Raw genomic sequence first — 20,896 nt, 5'->3', positions numbered from 1 at the left:
GCCTGCGCGTCTGGAGTCTGTGCTCCGCAACAAGAGAGGCCGCGATAGTGAGAGGCGTGCACCCCCATGAAGAGTGGCCCCCGCTTGCCGCAACTACAGAAAGCCCTTGCACAGAAACGAAGACCCAACACAGCCAAAAAAAAAAATTCTGAGAACCTCAAATAATTTTTGGGTTTTGTGGGTTATATTTATTAATATTTACCATATCAGAAATTAAAACTGAGAGATTTAAAAAATATTTATCTGTTCATTAAAAAGTAATAAAACCATTCATTACATGTTAACATTAACATCATTTTTTACAAAAGATAATTATAGTTTCCAAAGCAAAAAAAATTAGTAAGATGTATGGCATTATTTTACATTTCTGTAAGTCTCTTTAATATCTAGCTCAATAGAAGACAGCTGGATTCTCACATCTGCTTCTGCATTCAATCTCTTGCAATATATTGTTTTGGTTAAAGTATATGAAGAAAATCCAGCCTCACACAGATGAATGGTTGGAAAAAATTTTTAAATAGCCTTTTCATGAATATTCTTCTTTGATATTACATTAAAACTCAGAAAGTGGTAGTTTCTTAAAGGTTAGTTGTAATGTGGAATCTGTAACCATACCGATAACTTTTATACTCTGTTACTAAAATTTACTGATTTATCTTACACTTTGACTGCATCTTTTATTTGTACATTATTTTGCAACTTCATGCAGTAGTTATTTGGAAAATACTAGTTCACTAAGTTACACAGATCTTACAAATATTGACAATATTTTTAAAAATCACATTTGCAAATATCACCACCAATCTCATCAGAAAAGTCTTTTAAGATGTCAGTCTCACAGTGACAGGCGTAAGTTTTCCAAAATTCTAATTTTCACTTGAAAGTTTCAATTTTATCAGATTGAGGCAAGAAATGCTGTCAATTGTTTTCCTTAGATCCACAAGCTCAATTATTTATTTTTGGGAAAATATTTGCCAAATAGCCAAGTCTGAATAACTATGTCATTACTTCAAGTAAAACCAGTGTTTCAGGAAAAAAAAAGTGGCTAGTTTAACTCAACAACTCAAACAATTACACAAGTGGTTTTCTTCAGGACAAACATCATATTTCAGTATGCAACACAAGTGCTTTTGTATATTTCACATCTTGGCACTCAGATTATTTAAAAAAACCTTTTTACTAAAAGGATTTAATTAAGCTAGTAACTTTTACTGCTTCATCAAGGACATTCTTAAGTGAAACTGACTTTTTTGAACTACAAGTGTGTGGTAATGAAAAATGCAGTGATTAATACAGTTTGGTGCCACTGCCCTGATTTATGCTAAGGCACCAGCACTTTACCCACCATTGCTTTCACTCGTCAATATAAATGTAGACACAGTAAAAGGCAAATAACATCTTAATATTATCATGAAAAACAGTCTGTGGACTCCATGAAAGCATCTCAGGTAGTCCCCAGGGGTCCTTATACCATACTTCTGGGAACCACTGGATTAAATAATCAAAGTACATATACATAATGTATTATTAAAGAATTATTAAAAAGAATTCATTCACTTATTCAAAAACATTTGAAAATTTATTAATACCAAGTATTAAATACAGTAAATCTGTATCTACTTTCACTGTTCAAAAATATGTGGATAATTTGGCCCCATTTCTTTTTAAAAAAAAATCATATAGATATTTGTATGTAAAAAGAAAAAGAAATCTAGAACATATATGTTTCAAAAATGTCAAGTCATGACAACTAAATGCAATGTGTAATCCTGGATGGGATTCCGAACAAAAAAGTAAAGGGTTGGGCTTCCCTGGTGGCGCAGTGGTTGAGAGTCCGCCTGCCGATGCAGGGGACATGGGTTCGTGCCCTGGTCCGGGAAGATCCCACATGCCGCGGAGCGGCTGGGCCCGTGAGCCATGGCCGCTGAGCCTGAGCGTCCGGAGTCTGTGCTCCGCAACGGGAGGGGCCACAACAGTGAGAGGCCCGCGTACCGCAAAAAAAAAAAGGAAAGGATAATTATAAAGGACATTGTTGGAGCATTCACCAAAAGTCAAGGGGAGTCAGTGGATGAAATGGTAGTATCATATCGGTGCTTATTTCCTTATTTCAATGGATGTATTATACAACAGTTTTGCAGGAGAGTCCTTGTTTCTAGGTAATACACACTGCTGTGTTTAGAGGTAATGATGGAATACCTGCAGCTTACTTTCAAAAAAATATCTAATATTGTGTATAAAATTATAATGTATAAAATTATACATTTTATATATGTATAAAAAGAAGTCATAAGGCAAATCCAGTAAAATGTTGACAACTGGGAAATCTGGGCATACTATTTTTTATAACTTTTCTGTTAACACTGAAATTATTTTAAAATAAAAAGCAACAAAAAAAATTAAACCAAAATCAAGTGTTTCTACTATATAGGATGAAAGAGTGATTTACATGTTACACCTGGCATCCCACATTTGCTTACTTGGAAATAAGTTCAATTTAGAAAAGCGTCATTATTTTCCTGTAGTATACACTCTCAGCAATTTACATAGATCTCTATCTTAACCACAAATAAACTTTGACAGAACATTTACCTCAGGATTTAGTTTATGCCTGTTGCTATAATAAATTTTACTCTCCATCTTATTTTTCATTTAAGGTATCTAAAGTTAATGACTATATTCAAAAACAGATTTCTAGAATAGTCAACCCTAAGATGTTTTTCTCCCTAGTCCTTCACTGTATTACCTCCAAGTTATTCCTTTTTCCTAATCAAATTTACTCCAATTCATTAATCCTTATTCATTTACTGTTTTTGATCTTCTTAAATGAGTAAGATTTGACTCTAGAGAATGATAAATGTAGATGAAAAAATACCATACATAGTAAACTCTTATCTAACATGGTAAGAAATCTGGTTTATTGCCTATTCACCTATTTGGTCATTCATGAATTCAACCAACACATTTATTGAGGACCTTCAATGTACCAAGCACCGTTCTGGGTGCTAGGGATATAAAAAAACAAGATCCCTTTCTCATGGAACTTGTATTCTAGTTGGTAGTAGGAAAAGGAAGACAACAAACAAAGGAAAATATCAGATAGTAATGGGAGCTAGGAAAAATAAAGTAACGTGATGGGTTGGCAACTAACTGAGTAGTAGGCTGGTAGTCAGAGAAGCCCTACCTGAGGAGGTGACCTTTAAACTGAGACTTGAATGACAAGGAGTGACCAAGTGCAAAGCTGGGAAGAACATCAGAGGCAGGAGACCCTGATGCAGTGAAGCAGTGTTGAGCATAAAGACAGTGGAATGAGATATGGTCAGAAAAGTGGGTGGAGATCAGATCAGTGGGATCTCGAAAGCCCAGGTAAGGAGTGTGAATTTTATTCAAAGAGTAGAAGGAAGCCACCTGAGGGTTTAAGCAAGGGAATGACATGAAATGATGAATTTTTAAAAGATGCCTTTGGGAGTTGTTCAATGGGTACAGAACTTTTTGCAAGATGAAAAGTTCTAGAGATCTATTGTACACCAATGTTCATATAGTTAACACTGCTGTGCTGGACCCTTAAAAATGGTTCAGATGGTAAATTTAATGTTATGTGGCTTTACCACAATAAAATGAGAGACAGAGACAGAGTGAAAGGGAAAGATATGTCTTTGGCCGCTATGAGAAGAAAGGATTAAGGGAGTATAAAAGTAAAAACAGTGAAACCAATTAGAAAACCACTGCACAGTCCAGGCAACACCACTTAGCATGGGCTAGGATGATTGGGAGTGGAGATGGAGAAAAGTAGGCGGATTTAGGACATATCTGGAGGTTGAGTCAATAGGACTTGCTCCTGGATTAGATATGGGTAGTGAGAGAAAAGTAAGGAACTGAAAATAAATTTTAATAATCTGTGCATTAGAAGCCTGGATAGTGGTTACCCTTGGAAGGATAGGGAGGATCAGAAAGGGGGTATCTGGGGTACTGGTAATAGTCTGTTTCTTGATCTGGGTATAAGCTAGACAGGTGTGTTCAATTTGGGAAAATTCATCACGCTGTACACTTACAATATGCAAACTTTTCAGTATATATTACACTTCAATGAACATTTTTAAAATTTCTGTATTTGGGCTTGAATAAATATGTGGAAAGCACTGCTAGTCCATGACACGAGGAAGACTCAGAGAAGAACAAGTTTGGGAGTAGAGGAGGAATAGTAAAAATTATTTTGGATGTCACCAAGTAGAGGGAAAAGGTGATAGATAATGGAGAGAAAAAGAATAACTACAGAAGAAATACCCCTAACAAGGTGAAAGGGCAAAGAACCCTAGACATATGGGGCTTCCCTGGTGGCGCAGTGGCTGGGAGTCCGCCTGCCAATGCAGGGGACACGGGTTCGAGCCCTGGTCTGGGAGGATCCCACATGCCGCAGAGCAACTATGCCCATGCGCCACAACTACCAAGCCTGCGCTCTAGAGCCCGCGAGCCACAACTACTGAGCCCATGCGCCACAACTGCTGAAGTCCGCGCGCCTAGAGCCTGTGCCCCGCAAGAGAGAAGCCACCGCAATGAGAAGCCCACTCACCGCAACGAAGAGCAGCCCCCGCTCACCGCAACTAGACAAAGCCTGTGCGCAGCAATGAAGACCCAACACAGCCAGAAGATGGAACAATGATGATTAGCAGAAGTGGTGAGGTTCATGAATTGAAAGTCCCAATGGGACCAAAGAATTGTTGGCATGAGAGTACTAGAGAAAGTCAGCTATGAGACCAGAGTGGGATGCTTGAGGGAGAGATCTGGAGATCATAACAAGGTTAAAGGTATGACCATGGGAGTGGACAGCGTGATCATGGGGAAGGGATGGCTGAGGTGGAGTGGAGGAACAGATCATTAAGAAATAAGGTGTCAAGGAACTGAGAGGGCCAAAAACTGGATAAATCATACATATGGATGCTAAAGTCATCAAGAATAGAGTCCTGAGTATGAGTGGACTGGAAGACTGTGAACCAGGGTCTAAAGTCACCGATGAACAACAGAGAATGACCAAGAGATCAGTGTCTGAAACAAGGAGGGGTCAGTGTATTTTCAAGTCTGACAGCATGAACTACAGAGGGAAGAGAAATGGCTTGAAAGCTGCAACACAGAACAAGGATACCTACCCCGCCCAAAGTACACGAAGCATGAAAGAGAAGGCTACAGGAAAAAGAAATCATTAGGAAATAGCCAGATTTCAATTACAGGAAGGATGTGAAAGGAATTTTTCAAAGAGCAAATACGAATACAGCATATATGCATACTCTCTGGGTATGGTTCCAGAGGGTACCACGGAAGGGTTCAATACTGAGAGTTTCCAATTAAGGAGCTCTGAAATATGTGCTATTAAAGCTTCTCTACTGTTAGTCAGATAAAAATCCTGAAACAACTTCAAGTTTTATTTTGGGTCACTGTTATAAACATCTTGTATAATGTACCCCCCAAACAATTTTAAGATAAGGTTCATGGACTTCCATGGCAGTCCAGTGGTTAAGACTCCGTGCTTCCACTGCAAGGGGCATGGGTTCAATCCCTGGTCAGGGAACTAAGATTTCACACGCCACACAGTGCGGCCAAAAAAGAAAAAAGATAAAGTTCAGATACAAGCACTTACCTCTATTTCTGTAATTTTTTCAGAAGGATTATCAATTAGGAAACGTGCTAAAGTCCCAGGAGTAGTTCTGTAAGTTAGAATGATCGAGTTTTTAGGGTCCTGGCACCACTGAATAAAGAGATCCCTTGAAAATCCACATTCTAGGTCGGGCTGGCTGGCAAGTACCACTTTAGGGCTAGGTACTCGAGCCAAGTCAGAAAGACCATGACATAGAGAGAGATGACGAAACTGAAATGGATTATTTCTTTTGTCTTCAAAACATCTCATCAATTTATCACTCATCCATTCTACCTAATATGGGGGGAAAAGGTGACAATAATTAGAAAATACTGTATTAAAACCTCAATGTATCCTACAATAGTCAAGGAGTTCAAATTCCATCTTGTTTAAAGTCTTTTTTCCACCAATGGCTGCTTATATTTTACCATGTTAATAAGCAGCTTATTGTCTGTTTCTATTCCCCATCAGATCTTCCCAGAAATTCATCCCTAGAAATCTCATTTTGCATTATGTTTCAGTTATAAGTCACCTTAAATCTTATTCAGAAGGCGGTATATAAGTTCTAAATGAATATCTTACCCCAGACATTGCTACTTCAAGAGAAAGAGCTTATCCAAAAGGAAGAGAAAAACAGATTCTAACAATTATATCCTATGAAGTAGGTTCTACTTTTGCCGTCATTTTACAGATTGTGATACTAAGCATTAGAGAACCAAGTTGCCCAGTCTGTAAAATGGGGACAAAAACAGAACCTACTTCATAGGATATATAAGGATTAAATGAAAATAATACACAAACTGTACAGAACAGTAAGCGGTTGATTTTTAGTTTTTATCATCATCATCATCATTACCAACATTATTATCATCAACCCCAAGAGAAAAAGAAAATCCAAAGGGCAATTAACACATTGTTTTCCATAAGCCCAATCTCTGGAGCAAACATCTTTATTACAAATGATACATGAAAACAAACCTGGGACTTAGAAAACTCCACCACATTATAACTGACATTATTTAGGAGTGCCAATGAGTAAACACCCAATCCTGCATCTTTAGTTCTCCAAATTTGATCAAGGAGTTGAGCAAGTTCCAAAACCCTGCCAGCAGTGTCCACTGCTATTAACACATTTCCATCACCTCGAAGTGTTTCCAGGACATTTGCTGGAAAACAAGAATGTAAAATCCTTATAGAACATAACAATACTTTGCTATAAAATTAAAGATAACTTTATCTCCATGTTTTTACTATGAAGACTATAATTTATAAGAATGCCATTAACTCTCAATTTTTTTTTCCATTGAAAAATTATAAATCGGTGGTTTCCAACCCTTTCCCCCACAGTATACATAGAAAATGACATTTGTATAGTATACTGGGAAAATTGGGTGAATAGGGCAAATGCAATCAGCCTTGGGTTTCCAGCTCACTCTGGTCTTACCTGCCTACCTCAATGAACTTCATTATAAAACATAATTCCCAAATTTATACACACACATTTATAGTTTAGATTAATACATACATGTTTTGTATGTATGTATGCCTGTAGAATAAAAGATAAATAATATTCCCTCTTCCAATAAAAGACTTTCTAGATGAAAGTCTGCTTGGAAATATTTAGTCAAATCAAACTCTAGCAAAAACAAACAAACAACAAAAAAATACCAAGAATTGAAAACTTCTTAAAAGTTAGAGTAACACAGTATATAAGTCATACTTTTTAAGTAGAAAAATGAAGGCAGTGGTATCAAACATGTTGAAAGTGGAATCCAATTTTCCCTGTTGAATTCCCATGCAGCTTACAAAAAAAGAATGTAAGGTAATAGGGCTCAAGCCAAAGCAGAAGCAACCAGGGATGGCCGAGATACATCTCTTTAGAATCAAGACTACTAGATTAGAGCATAAAACACCCAAACACCAAAATCAGCAGACTATTTGCACCCTCATTTACCTCCTTTGTTCATTTTTCTTTTCGAGTGTAAATGTTTTTCTAGTAGATTTATACGAGATCTTTATATATTTTGATGTTCCCTAGACATATACCAGTGAGAGCTATGTGCTGAATGGCAGGAAGAAACCAATCTTTATACCTATCCCACAGAAGTTAAATTCAAACCAATTAAAGCATCTTTTTGTAAAAATACTGATATGGTCACATAATATTTTTTCAAAAATACTAGAGTTAGCCAATCTCATATGACAAGAAAAATGTCTAACAGAACAGAATAAACAGTAATTCATACTACCATGTACTTCCACAGCTCTGTACAAAGGACAGTATGCAATACATACTCAGAAGTTGCTCGTCTCTTTGTTTTCTCCTCGGCTGCACATACGTAGCATTAAATGAATCTGTGATAAGTAGAGAGGGTCTGCTTAGCATTTCCAGGGAACATCCATTTAAGTGGCTATAACAAAGTTGAAGAAGAGGAATACTTTATATCATTTCAAATAAACAATAGCTTTTCTTACCTAAAAAATAACTTCTTTTATAAGGTTTTTTCCTTTTCTAACTATAAAAGTATACATGTTCCTTGATAAGAAAATCTGGTAAATTCAAAAAAGGAAAATTAAGCTCTTCCAGAGTACCATCACTCAAAAGATAATCGAGGGCTTCCCTGGTGGCACAGTGGTTGAGAGTCCGCCTGCCGATGCAGGGGACATGGGTTCATGCCCCGGTCCAGGAAGATCCCACATGCCGCGAAGCAGCTAGGCCCGTGAGCCATGGCCGCTGAACCTGCGCGTCCGGAGCCTGTGCTCCGCAACGGGAGAGGCCACAACAGTGTGAGGCCCCCGTACCGCAAAAAAAAAAAAAAAAGATAATCGATATAATATTTTGGGGTATATCTTCTAAGTACATAAATTTTTCTATGCGTATATAGGTATATGTGTTTTACAAAGGTGATATCCCATGTATATGATTATATACTCAGTTCTATATCCTACTTTTCTTCCATGACATTAAAATCATTTTCTAAATCTGATTTTTAACAATTATAAAAGCTTTCTGTTGTGTTTGTACAGTTTTTATTTGGTCATTTCCCTTTATTGATATTTAGGTTACTTTTTTTTTTGCCATTATAAATAATCTGTCAAAGAAAACTTTTGCAAAAACCTTCAATTGCATTTCTAGTTGTTTCTTTAGGACACATTCCTAGAAATGTATTTATTAGAATATATGATATTGCTAAATGGCTTTCCAGAAAGGTTTGCCCTTTTTCAGAAAGCTCTCCCTTTTCCAGAAAGGTTCAGCCAGAAAGAATGACCAACTCACTAAATATTTCCCAGAAGAATACTACCATTTAAAAACAATTTTAACAGTATTTAATTTAAAAAATCATTATCATTTAAATTTTCTCTTTTTTGACTTTATAACTTTTGTCCATTTTGCAACTGGTATCTTTTTGATTGATTAATACCTGGTCTTATATAAGTCTTTGCTCAACTTGATGTAAATATTTTCCCTCGTTTATAGGTCTTTAATTTAGTTTGTTTCAGACATTTTAAACCTGTATGTAATCAAATCTAGCAGTCTTCCTTTGCAACTTGGTCCACTGCCTCTCTGCTTACAAAGTCTCTTCCAAATCAAGAGATCAGACTCACCAATACTGTTTCATTTTCTATTTAATTCTAAACCAACTGAAATTTATTTCATTATGTGGTAAAAAAAAAAACACAAACCAAGTTTTTTCCCAAAATGTTTGAATACCATTTACTCAAATACCCATCTTTCCTCATTAACCTGTGATTACAAGAGCCTAAAATTCAACTTATTCGTCTTAAATATTTCTTAATAAGATACAAAAGATCTTGAGGATACTGTAATCTAATATAGAATAGCTATGTACTTGATGTACAGAAATTACAAAAGAAGCCAAAACAATTTTATAGAAATGCTATAAGTACAAAATGAAGTTTTAAAATTAAACTACTGTGTCCCCTTTTAAAGGGAGTCTGACTTTAAATATAGTTATATTAGATGGTATTAATGACTTTATCAAAAACAGAAAAAACAAAAAAACCCCACCTGCAAAGTTCCTCTAAATAGGTCAAGAACATATAAAATATAATTTGTTGTACAAAAATTAATCTCCTTTGCAACATCTCCAGAGAGAAATCTGTTTTATAAGTGGATATTTGCATGTAAATTTCAAAACAATGTCTTTTATCTCATATCAAACTTTTTCCCTTACAATGCAAATAACTCTGAAAACATTCACTGTTTGATGTTTTTAAATTGCTCTAGATTTCTAGTTAAAAAAATAACTGTTTCTAATTTTCCCTCCAAAGAATGAAATAATACGAATTCATTTCCATTAGCTTTTGTCTTGATATACCTACATCTCCCTCTTGTGGTTGAAGTCAACTGCATAAACAATTTCTTCTTCTCCATCTTTGACTATCTTCCATATTGTTCCACCTATCATATGACCAGCTGGTAGAGGTGTGATAGACAAGCCATGTCCTTTACCTATGTCAACAATATAACAACAGTACTCAGATTTCTTTTTACAACCCTAAAGAAAGGTTACTTATTTTTAGCTATTTTTAAATAGGTAACATATGCAATGATACAAAATCCAAAAGTAAAAAGGCATACAGTGAAATGCAAGTCTCACCCACCTGTCCCCCAGCTACCCCATACCTTTATGCAGGCACCCTTGTCATTTTATTATATATTCTTGCAGATATATTTGTGCTGATAAATAGAAGGCTAGAGACTGCCATTACTATTTAATAACTTAGCATGAACTAATAAATTTTAGTATTTCTATTGTGCACATAATTATCAAGTGTTTCCATCTTCGCTAAGCTCTAAATTGACAATTCTTATCTCATTATGGTAAAGAATTATCGTACAGAAAACAAGTACAAGCAAAACTGTTAAGACCATTGTTACTTCCTGGCTAATCTTCAGAGTCCATTTTGTGCCATTTTTTCATATTTATGGGTTCAAATTTATGAGAATGTTTCAATATAATTCTCTCTATAGATGAAAAATGTATACTTAATATATGACTTCCTGACCTAATTAAATGACAATTTTCTTTTAATGTTCAATTCTAGAATTCAGGCATGTTCTACTCTGTGCTGCCATAGCACTTCATTGACTTCAATCACTACATTTAGTCATCTGAGCTACTCAACCTACATCTGATCTACTGTCCTCAACCTAACTATGAGCTCTTAGGGAGAGAATCTGGCCACATTTACCTTTGTGCACTATATACAGTAAACACTAAATAAGTGTTTCCCAAATTAAATGTGAAAAGGCTTGAGCTGTTACATTTTGTTAGAATATAGTCTGGAATATTTTAAAATTCAAATGACTTTGGGGAATTTCATAGTTCCCTATGAAAAAATGCTAATTTTTTATTCTTCAGACAATAGTGCCTATAATTTTTATGACAAATTCCCCTTGTACTTTTCAGTAGTTTAAACCCCATTAGTCCAATTATTTGCTACTGGAAACAGGTTTTACCTTTCAAATTCACAATCTGAGAGAATTTTAACTGCTGTATTTTATCAAAGGCTGCATCCACATCATCTAGTGTAAAGAGTGTAAAATCTTCTGTATTGTGTCGGGACTAAAAGAACAACACAAATAAAAGGTTAAAAATGCTCACTGCAGGAGTGTTAAAAAAATTTTTTAATTGCTTAAATTACCTGATAAAGATCATACATGAACATCTGCCCCATTTTATAAACAGGAATGGTTGCATAGATAGCACAGTTCAGACCCAACTTTCCGACAGCATATGGAAGGGCGCCAAGATGGAGAGGATCGGGGTGAGACAACAGTACTGCATCAATCTGGTGAACATGCCTAGAACACAATCAAAATGACTATTTCTCAGTCTTGTTCCCAAGGGTAAAGGCAGGATACTCAAAATTAATTTGCCAGTTCTGATTCCTCTCAGTACTCTGAATCGAAGACTATGCTGGGGTAAAAGAAAAAAACTAAGAGCTAAAATTATGTTACCTATGAATTTCAATTATTACTACCCCTGTCCTACATAGAGATCAAAACTATGGTATAAGTTGCACATAAATATATAGTGTCTAGACACATTTTTTTAAAAAAAGGAAAAAGAAAGGGAAACAGTAGACACCACACATAAGCTGATTTCAAGTGGCTATCTTGTATACTATTAATTTAAGTTCAAGAACTCAGCTTAGAATTTAAGAAATTGTTAAGGAAAGGATATTGAAGAGGCCACATATTTATTATGGATTTTTGTCTCAGCTTTTTAGCATGGTGACTGACAGTATATTCATGATAGTAAAACTTCAATTAGTCAATGAATAATATGTTCTCATCAACAAAAAAATAAGAAAAAAATTTTTTGTTACAAGTTCTAAGTGTTTTAAATGTTTAAGTCCTGGTTCCTTCCATAATTAGTACAATACTGCTAACGTAACTAAATTTTTCTTTGATGGATTAGTATCCTTTTGTATCTCACGGTCTTTATTCTAAGTATCAGTTCTCAAATTGAATCAAAAGATAACAGGAATTGCATCAAAAGATAATAGAAAATAAGCTAATGTGATCTGACTGAAGAACTTTTACAAGGAAGGTTTTTCCTCTCTTCAAATTCTTATAAACTTAATCTTACTCTTTTTCTAAAATTAGGGTGCAAAAATTTCTACTGAGTTCCATCGACCAAGTAACAATTAACTTAATTGTTCAATTAACACTGAATTTCAATTTCAATAAACACAGCTTGAGTCAATCAAAACTACACAAATAAAAACAGTCAGTATTTGGCTCTTCAGCATAAGTAAAACTAAATATTTTACTATCAACTAAATTAGAGCAAAAAAGCAAATACTGTGTAACATCAAAATGGTATAACAGTGTAAAAAAGAGAAGTTGATTTACTAAAAGTGTGGAAATATTAACAGCAACTTACTTCCTCAGGGAATCTATAATATCCATAGAAAAGTGCTCATCCCAGCCACAGTCCAATAAAAATCTAAACTCATCGACTTGGAGAAGATAGCAAAGAGCAGACTCTTCCTGGACCCCAGAAAGGGTAGTTAATTTGATAATAGATGTCATTTTTTCGGTCCAATAACAACAATCCAAAAGGTTCTTTCAATAGAAATAAAAACATAGTTAAACATAAAAGTCGTTTTAAAGACCTATTTCCATCATTGCTAAGCGTAAAGGTACAAACATAATCTTACACACTCCTGTTTACAAAGAGTCCTTCTGTGGCTCCCCAGTGTGGTTTAATGAAAAGTAGTGGATTTTGGAATCAGACAGACCCGTATTTGAATCTACTCCTATGTGGTTCTGGGCAAGTTAATTAACTTTTCCTCACTTATGTATCCTAGTCTATAAATTATGAGTATTAATATATACATAAAAAGGATGTTGGAAGATTTCAAATAATGTGTAAATTACCTAGAATGGAGGCTACAAAGTTCCTCAATAAATAAATGTATACTAAATTAGTGAACCTATTCTTCACGGTAAATTTCTTCCTCCTTTATCTTGCTCTGTGATGACAGTAATTACACCGCATTACAGTTATTAGTTTATGGGTCTTTCTCTACTAGTAGACCAGTGGTTCTTAAATAAAGGGACCCCCGCCCCCGAGAATCTGATAAAGGGCTATGGACCTTTCCTTCTCCCCCCAGTCCTTAAAAAAAGATGAAAAGGCCCATATACATGTAAAAATTCATGTATTTTTCAGGGAGTTTAACGTTAAGAACTCTTGCACTGGAATGTGAGCAACTGAAAAACAGAGGTAGCACCTTATGTTTGTAATTTCTAAAAGAGAACCTGACACATAGTAGGTGCTCAACACATACTTGATAGAATATAGTCAGGATGCCTACTACATATTTCAAGAAGATACAACATGTACTGGAATTTAGGACCTAGAGTTTGTGTGCTATTAAACAGATGTTATTAAAAACACTGATTAGCAAAGTACAACTCCACAGCTACATTTCAGATCTTAGCTTTAGCCTTTCCTGGCTAACTACGCAAGTAAGAGAGGTCACTGCATATCTCACGATCCCTCGCCATCTGCCCAAGGTCATCTCAACAAACTAAGGTAAACCGCCCACCTTTCTTAACAGGCTGTCAGGGGGCTAATCCTGCCATATCATATCTCCCATCCCTGTTTACCTCGGTCATAGCCAAACATCCAAGACTCCTAGGTTATCCATAATCACTGATGTGTACATCTAATTGGACCCAATCCACTACCTCTTCTCCCTCCGAAATCCTTTCAGTATGCCCTCTGGAACTACTGCACTAACCTGGAACTTCAACCTCTTCTCTGAACATTCTCCTCACCTGCAAATCTTAACAGAAAACTAGTTTCTCCTGCAGGCTTCTCAAGAGGCCTTTTTTCCTCTTGTACTCCCTGACCTCCGAAGCAGGAAGGATGTGCTCCTTCCTCCTCACTGCAGCTTCCAACCTGTCTTCTTCTTCCTCCTCAAAATACTCCAGTCCCATTGAAGGTCATGCTGCCCAGCCAGCTCACTGTGAGCCTTTCCTATTCTTCCTTACTGCTGGCATCTATTAATCTGACCTCACTCACTGAGGACTTTTAGTTCCTGACTCAGTCTTCCTCTGAGTAGCTTCAATACTGACCTCTTAGTTCCTTGACTTTCTCAACTCCAATAATCTTCATTTCACTTCAGCTACCCACCACCACAGTCACAACCATGACCTTATCATGGCCAATAAGCTGCAGCACTTTCAAAATATCACCTTCAACTATCTCCCTCTCTCACTCCCACCTTCCTTACTCTAGAATTCTTCCTTACTCTAGAATTCCCACTGCAAAAATCCTTTAGCCTCACTGGTATCTCTATCACTGACTACTTTTTCACTGTCCATGACCCCCTCCTGTCTCCACTCATGTCTTACCATTGATCAGCGATCCATCATGATTATTTTGCAAAATACTCTCAAGTATCTTGCTGCTCTAATCCTTCTTTGTACGAGGCTGGCAAAATTCCAACCCTCATTGATTCCAATGACTCACTTTGTCTATTCCAGCAGCTCAATGTTGCCAGAAGGGGAAAAAAAAAACAATCACAAAACTATGCTATTTGCTCTTCAAATTCATGACCAAAGATCTCAAACAGGCACTATGTCCTACCTATCAATCTGATTTTTCTTAGTAGGTTGACTTTCCATCTCTGAGACCATCATTTCACATCTCCTCTTCTCTGCTCAAGTATCACGCACCCTTCTCTCCACCCTACTCTCTGTTGATAATCTCACCTCATTCCTCAATTATAAAATAAAAGTAATCAGACAGTAACCCCTCATTTTCCAAACACCCTGTTAACCTATCTGCATGTATACTGTTGTGTCTCCTATCATAAGGAACAAATAGCTCAGCTCTCATCCAAGGCCAATCCCCTGTATGTGCTCTGAATCCCACTCTCGTTTCTCTTCTAAAGATAACTTCTTCAGTCATCTCCTCCTTCTCCTGTATCATCAACGTATCACTGATGTACCATTCCTATTAGCATACAAAGATACTCTAGAATTTCCCAACTTAAAAGAACCCTCTCTTAATTCTCCAATCCCCTGCAACTGCTTCATCGTTTCTACACTCCCCTTTCACAGCAAAATTTCTCAGAATATTTGTCCACAGATGTGTCTCCACTTTCTCACCTCCCATTCACACTACTAAATCTGACTTCTTTCTCTACCCTATCACTACAAGAGCTTTCATCAAGGTCACTGACAAACCTCTATACAACTGAAGCCAACAGACATTTCTGTGGTCCCAAATTACTGGAAATCGTAGCAGCAATCAACAAAAGTAACAGCTCCATCCTCCCAGAAACACCTTCCTCTTCTCCTCTGTCAACCCTCTCCTGTTTTTCTTTATTTCTAACTGGCCATTCCTCACTCACCTTAGTTAATACCTCTTTCTCCCCTCAACCTCTAAATGAGGCAGTGCTTTTCAGCAGGACTTTCTTTTCTCTTTTCTCTCTAGGCAATCTTACCCAATCCCACAGCATTAAGACCATCTGGCCTCTGATGGCATCATCCTTGATTCCTTCCTTAACTTGTTGCTCACATCCAATCCATCAATAAGTCCTGCATTTTTACTTCTATTGTATTTCTCAAGTATAATAATTTCTCAAGCATTTCTTTCTATCTCCACTGTCACCAAGATCTCTAACTAGTTTGAGCTATTATTTTCCCTGCCTCAAATTTATTCTCTCAGAAACATTTTCTGACCACCCTAAAGTCCATCCCCACCTCAGTTACATCCTATAATGTGTACCTTCCTTCTATTTTCCTCAAAATAGTTAGTGCCCACCTGCACTTGCTGCCTATTTACTTACTCACTTTGTCCATCCCCTTCTCTCCTCTTAACCTCCACACCAGAATAATGACTCCATGAAAGTAGAGACTTGGTCTATTTTGATCATAGTTATATTCCAACACCCCACGGTGCCTAACACATAGTGGTGGTCAGTAAATGCTTCTTAAATGAATAAATGAAGATGGCTGGTATTAAATGAGCTTAATGCTGTTACCACACCATTAACAGCTACCTATTTACATGTATTTCCTCTGGCTTGGGAGAGCTCTCTGAATGCAGGACTAGGTTTGATCTATTTTTGTATCCTTACTATTTTAGCACATCTTACACGTAGTGGTTGTTTAACAAATAGTTACTGAAACAAAGAAGTTAAAATTAAAAATATATTGACTTAGGGACTTCCCTGGTGGTCCAGTGGTTAAGAATCCACCTTCCAATGCAAGGAACGCAGGTTCAATCCCTGGTTGGGGAACTAACATCCCATATGCCACGGGGCAACTAAGCCTGCGTGCCGCTAACTAATGAGCCCACATGCCACAACTAGAGAGAAGCCTGTGTGCTCTGGAGCCCGCGCAGCGCAACTAGAGAAGCCTGCGCCCGCCCACACACCACAACAAAGATCCTGTGTGCTGCAACTAAGACCTGACGCAGTCAAATTAATTAATTAATTAATTTAAAAAAATATATTGACTTGGTGTGTTCCTATTTGTAAGGTATGAGATATACAAAGATACTAATTCTCTATCTGATGAAAAATGAAAAATTAAAAATATTTATAAGTACAGTTTTGGATAGGACTTGAATCTCCCTGTACCACAATTATATTAATGGCCTAAGAGAAACTTTTCCTACTCAAATCTACCTTACCCCCCACTTTCCTTATTTAGAGTATGAAGTGAAAATACAAAGCTTCTTGCAGGTAGAACTGAATGAGCTCATGTTAAAACTTTTTTGCAGACAGACCCAGATTTCAATAGATGAAAAGATTTTTATTACAATTGCTTGTAATATAATAAAGCTGTATCTTTATTAGACAGTCTTTACTTACTGGTAACTCAGTCGTATATAGGATGAAACACCATGAATTCAAAGAAAGAGTTCTTTAAAATCTAAAAAATAAAGAAATAAGAGTCTCGTGAATGCGGTATAATGATTTACTTCTGTTTTTAATTACAGTATTTAACGTCTATGTCTTGCCCTAAGGTGAAAACCTGAGCAAATAGAATAACATATGCTCCTTTTTTTTTTTTTTTTTTTGGCCGTGTGGCGAGGCATGCAGGATCTTAGTTCCCTGACCAGGGATGGAACCAGTGCCCCCTGCAGTGGAAGCGCAGAGTCTTAACCACTGGCCCACCAGGGAAGTCCCTATATGATTCTTTGTTAAAAAAAAATAAATTTGTAGGGCTTCCGTGGTGGCGCAGTGGTTGAGAGTCCGCCTGCCAATGCAGAGGACACGGGTTCGTGCCCCGGTCCGGGAAGATCCCACATGCCGCGGAGCGGCTAGGCCTGTGAGCCATGGCCGCTGAGCCTGCGCGTCCGGAGCCTGTGCTCTGCAACGGGAGAGGCTACAACAGTGAGAGGCCCGCGTACCGCGAAAAATAAATAAATAAATAATAAATTTGTCATAATTTTAGGAAGCCTAAACTTACATAAAAAAATAGGACTAAGATAATAAAAGACAAAAATAAATAACATGAAATTGGCTCTAATCAGGGGCTGAAATATGCGGCTTAGGAAATAAGATTTTAAAAACTGACATTAGCTTATGTTATTGAGAATCAGAAAAGAGGTGGGATCATAAATTATTCGATAGGTAAGGACTGGTAGGCCGTGGGCAGAAAGAGACAAAGAGAAAAAGCTATTCAAACAGGGGAATAACATGATAAAAGGCATAAAACAAAAACTTAGAGTACCAGTGACAAAAGTAGCCTGGCACACTTTCATATAAGCAAAAACTTAAAGAAAAGTCCTAATGAATAGAAAAGGGCCAGCTAATGAAAGGCCTTAGAAACTTTGGACCCAGTTCTAATTGTTGAACAGAGAACAGGCAACAGAGAGACATTTTAAGATCACTTATCAAGTAAGATGACGTGATACAGGTAGTTCTGTATTTTAGAAAAACTAGCTGGGGTACATGATTAGATAAAGAAGATAGAGAAAGCAAGGAGATTAAAAAAGAGAGTATTTAGGTATTTAGCAGCACACTTCCTCCTTTCAACTTTGCTGGTTCTATTTTGAGACTAAATTTCTTTAGACTCAAATGTACCTTATAACTCTATGACATGACTTCTTAATTGTTATCTAAATAACCAAGGCTTGAAACACTCCTTGTTTTATTCCTTCCTTTACTTCTTGAACAGACTATTACCAACTCCTGATTATTTCCCCGAGAATGCCTTGTACGTTTATCATTCCCTTTCCATTCCTACTGGAAGTACCTTAATACAGAGCCTCATTACCTTACATTTCGGTTTCTGTTTCTTTGCCTCCAGCCTTTCCTTCCTTCATCTCAACGTATACCTTACTACCAGATTAATCTTCCAAAACACCCCTGCACTTAGGATCCCTTGCTCAGAAATCTCTGAAGACCTCCTACTGCTTGAAAAAGCAGAACCTGAATGCCTTAACTGGCAATGGAGGGAGCTGGCAAGCTGCTCTGACATCACCATTGACTATCATCATTTTAAGGCCCAGCTCAAATCCCACTTCCTCACTAATCCCTCTATCATTAGTCTAGACTAGAACAGCTCTGTCCAACAAAAATATAATGCAAGCCAGATATATAATTAAAAAATTTTTTCACAACCACATTGAAGTTTCACAGGTGAAATTACTTTTATTTAACCCAATATATCCAAAATATTATCATCTCAACATGTAATAATTAAAGAAATTATTGAGATTTTTTTTGGTACTGAGCCTTCAAAATCTAGTGTGTATTTTATAATTACAGCACAACACAATTCGAACTAACCACAATTTCAAGTGTGCAATAGCGACATGTAGCTAGAGGCTACTGTAATAGCAGAGATTTCTAGAATCTAAAATCAATGTTTTGGACTGTAGAGCACTGTGCTTTGCCACTCCTAAAGTGCAAGTTGGCACCATACTATTTTGTACATGTCTTAGGCTTTATTTAATGGTATCACCAACCACTTAGTCTCCCAGACTAAAAATTCTGAAGTCACCCTCTTATCACCATTTTGGCTGCCACCAGTTGAATTCTATTTGATATTTCAGAAATGTCTGACATCCTTTACTATCCTGCCTCAAAGGAGGCATTCATTACCTTACCTGAATGATTGCAATTTCCTCTCATCTAGTTTTCCTGTTCCAAGTTGATCTTCCACACAGCTATCAGAGAGACCACCCTAAAAAATAAATTTCCTCATGCCCCTTCCTTGTGCAAAGCAGTCCTTGACTTCCGGCTAAATACCGATTAAAATCTAAACACCTTCCTTGGAAAGCAAGGTCCTTCACAACTTTACCTCAATCTCCCTGTTGCAACCGCCCTTACACTGCATGCTCAAGCGCATTCATTCTCCCGCTCTCCCTAAGCATGCCAAAACTTCTCAAGTCTCTGCATCTCTGTACTGCAGCCACGGATGACCTTCTCCTGAGCTTAGTACATTCCTTTTGACCCTTCCTGACCCAACTCAAATATTTACTCCTTTATAAAGCTATTTTGGTGTCTCCAGGCAATGTTATTTATTTTTAGCTAGCACAAGTAGGCACAAAGAATATATGCTGAATGGACGTTAAACGTATGGGGGAAGAGTAAAAGTGAATCTTTTTAACTCCAATACCAAGCACAGCGCTCAAAGCAACATAAATGTGTACTGAAAGGAATGAACCTTCACCATATTATAAATTCCTTCCCGGCAGTGACTTCTGACGGATACCATTTCGCCTTAATTATCTATCAGTTAATTGCTCTCTCAATAACGATCGTGCATGTTGATGACAACTGAGGGGAACCATGCAAAATCTACGGGAAAACGAAAGAGTCTGGGTTAGCACTGGAGCTCAAGTGAGAAAAGTCTCCTTCTGGTCAATTCCGGGAGAGCACGGGTTTCACAACACGGTCAAAGGGGTTCTAAAATTAAAACTTAGGGCATGGGCAATGATAACGCAGGCTCGCCTGGTCACAGGAAGCCAGCCTTGCCGGAGTTAAAATTATTCTGACCCCCTGTTTACTGAAGAGCACGTAAATAGAGTAATGATGCTGGAAGCGCTCAAAGGAGATGCTGGGGCGGGGGGGTGCGGAGGGCCGAGGCTGTTTTAACAAAGCACTGTAATGTCTTAAAGGTCTTTGGAGTCGATTAACTAAAAAGAACGCCTACTTTGTGCCCAGTAGTCTCGTGATCTCTCAACCCGAAATGACGGGAAGACCCCGAGCGAGGAAGCTGAGAACAAGGTAGCCACAATGCTAAGAAGCCAAAGCTGGCGTCGGATTAACTCCTCCAGCGACGAGAGACTGAAAGGCCGGAGGGAAACAGGAAAAAGGAGGAAAGGAGAGTCTGGGAGTGAATCGTAGGAACTGCCACAAAAGACCGAGAGCTTTAGACACTTGGAGAAGTCACTCTCTTTCCCTCGCTGAACACTTCTGCCAGAAACGACCAGGACAGTCGCACCCGCAACCCTGGGGGAACGTCCGCGGCGGAGACCGGGTCGGAGTCGGAGCCAGGCTCTCCCCGAGGGCCGAGACGTTCCCTCCCCCATGCAAAGGCGCACTGCTTTCTTCCGCCCCCACTTGCCTCGTCAGTCCTCCCCCAACGCCGTCCACTGCCCTTCCCAACCCTTAGTCGCATCCAGGTTCAAGAGCGAGAAAAGATGAGGTTGGCTCAGCAGCGCCGGTGACGATCATGCAACAGAAGCCCCTCAATGGCAGCCGCCATTTTGAAACTGGAGGAGATCCGCGGAGGCGGGGAAACCTGGGGTGATACCATCT

The 20,896-nt window shown here is 37.7% G+C and overlaps 1 protein-coding gene across 2 annotated transcripts in view; it reads right to left on the bottom strand.

Moving 5' to 3' along the window:
* The window catches only part of CPSF2 (cleavage and polyadenylation specific factor 2), a 31,610-nt gene extending 10,752 nt beyond the window's left edge, over window positions 1–20,858 (bottom strand). Inside the window, exons 1-9 of one of the 2 annotated variants that reach the window (XM_004262347.4) lie at window positions 20,703–20,858; window positions 16,994–17,054; window positions 12,544–12,725; window positions 11,297–11,456; window positions 11,112–11,217; window positions 9,971–10,100; window positions 7,922–8,037; window positions 6,605–6,792; window positions 5,630–5,920 (exon numbers count right to left, since the gene is read on the bottom strand). In XM_004262347.4, coding sequence (XP_004262395.1) covers window positions 5,630–5,920; window positions 6,605–6,792; window positions 7,922–8,037; window positions 9,971–10,100; window positions 11,112–11,217; window positions 11,297–11,456; window positions 12,544–12,692 — 1,140 coding nt within the window. In that variant the 5' untranslated portion in view covers window positions 12,693–12,725; window positions 16,994–17,054; window positions 20,703–20,858. Of the gene's footprint in view, window positions 1–5,629; window positions 5,921–6,604; window positions 6,793–7,921; window positions 8,038–9,970; window positions 10,101–11,111; window positions 11,218–11,296; window positions 11,457–12,543; window positions 12,726–16,993; window positions 17,055–19,239; window positions 19,319–20,702 lie in introns of those variants that run through there. The other variant, XM_033419062.2, reaches the window with a different exon arrangement.
* Window positions 20,859–20,896: the final 38 nt, after the last annotated feature.

This window comes from Orcinus orca, chromosome 2 (assembly GCF_937001465.1).
Source record: "Orcinus orca chromosome 2, mOrcOrc1.1, whole genome shotgun sequence".
Classification (NCBI taxonomy): Eukaryota; Metazoa; Chordata; class Mammalia; order Artiodactyla; family Delphinidae; genus Orcinus; species Orcinus orca.
The sequence above is the reverse complement of the archived record's forward strand: the minus strand, read 5'-3'. Positions and strand labels throughout refer to the sequence as shown.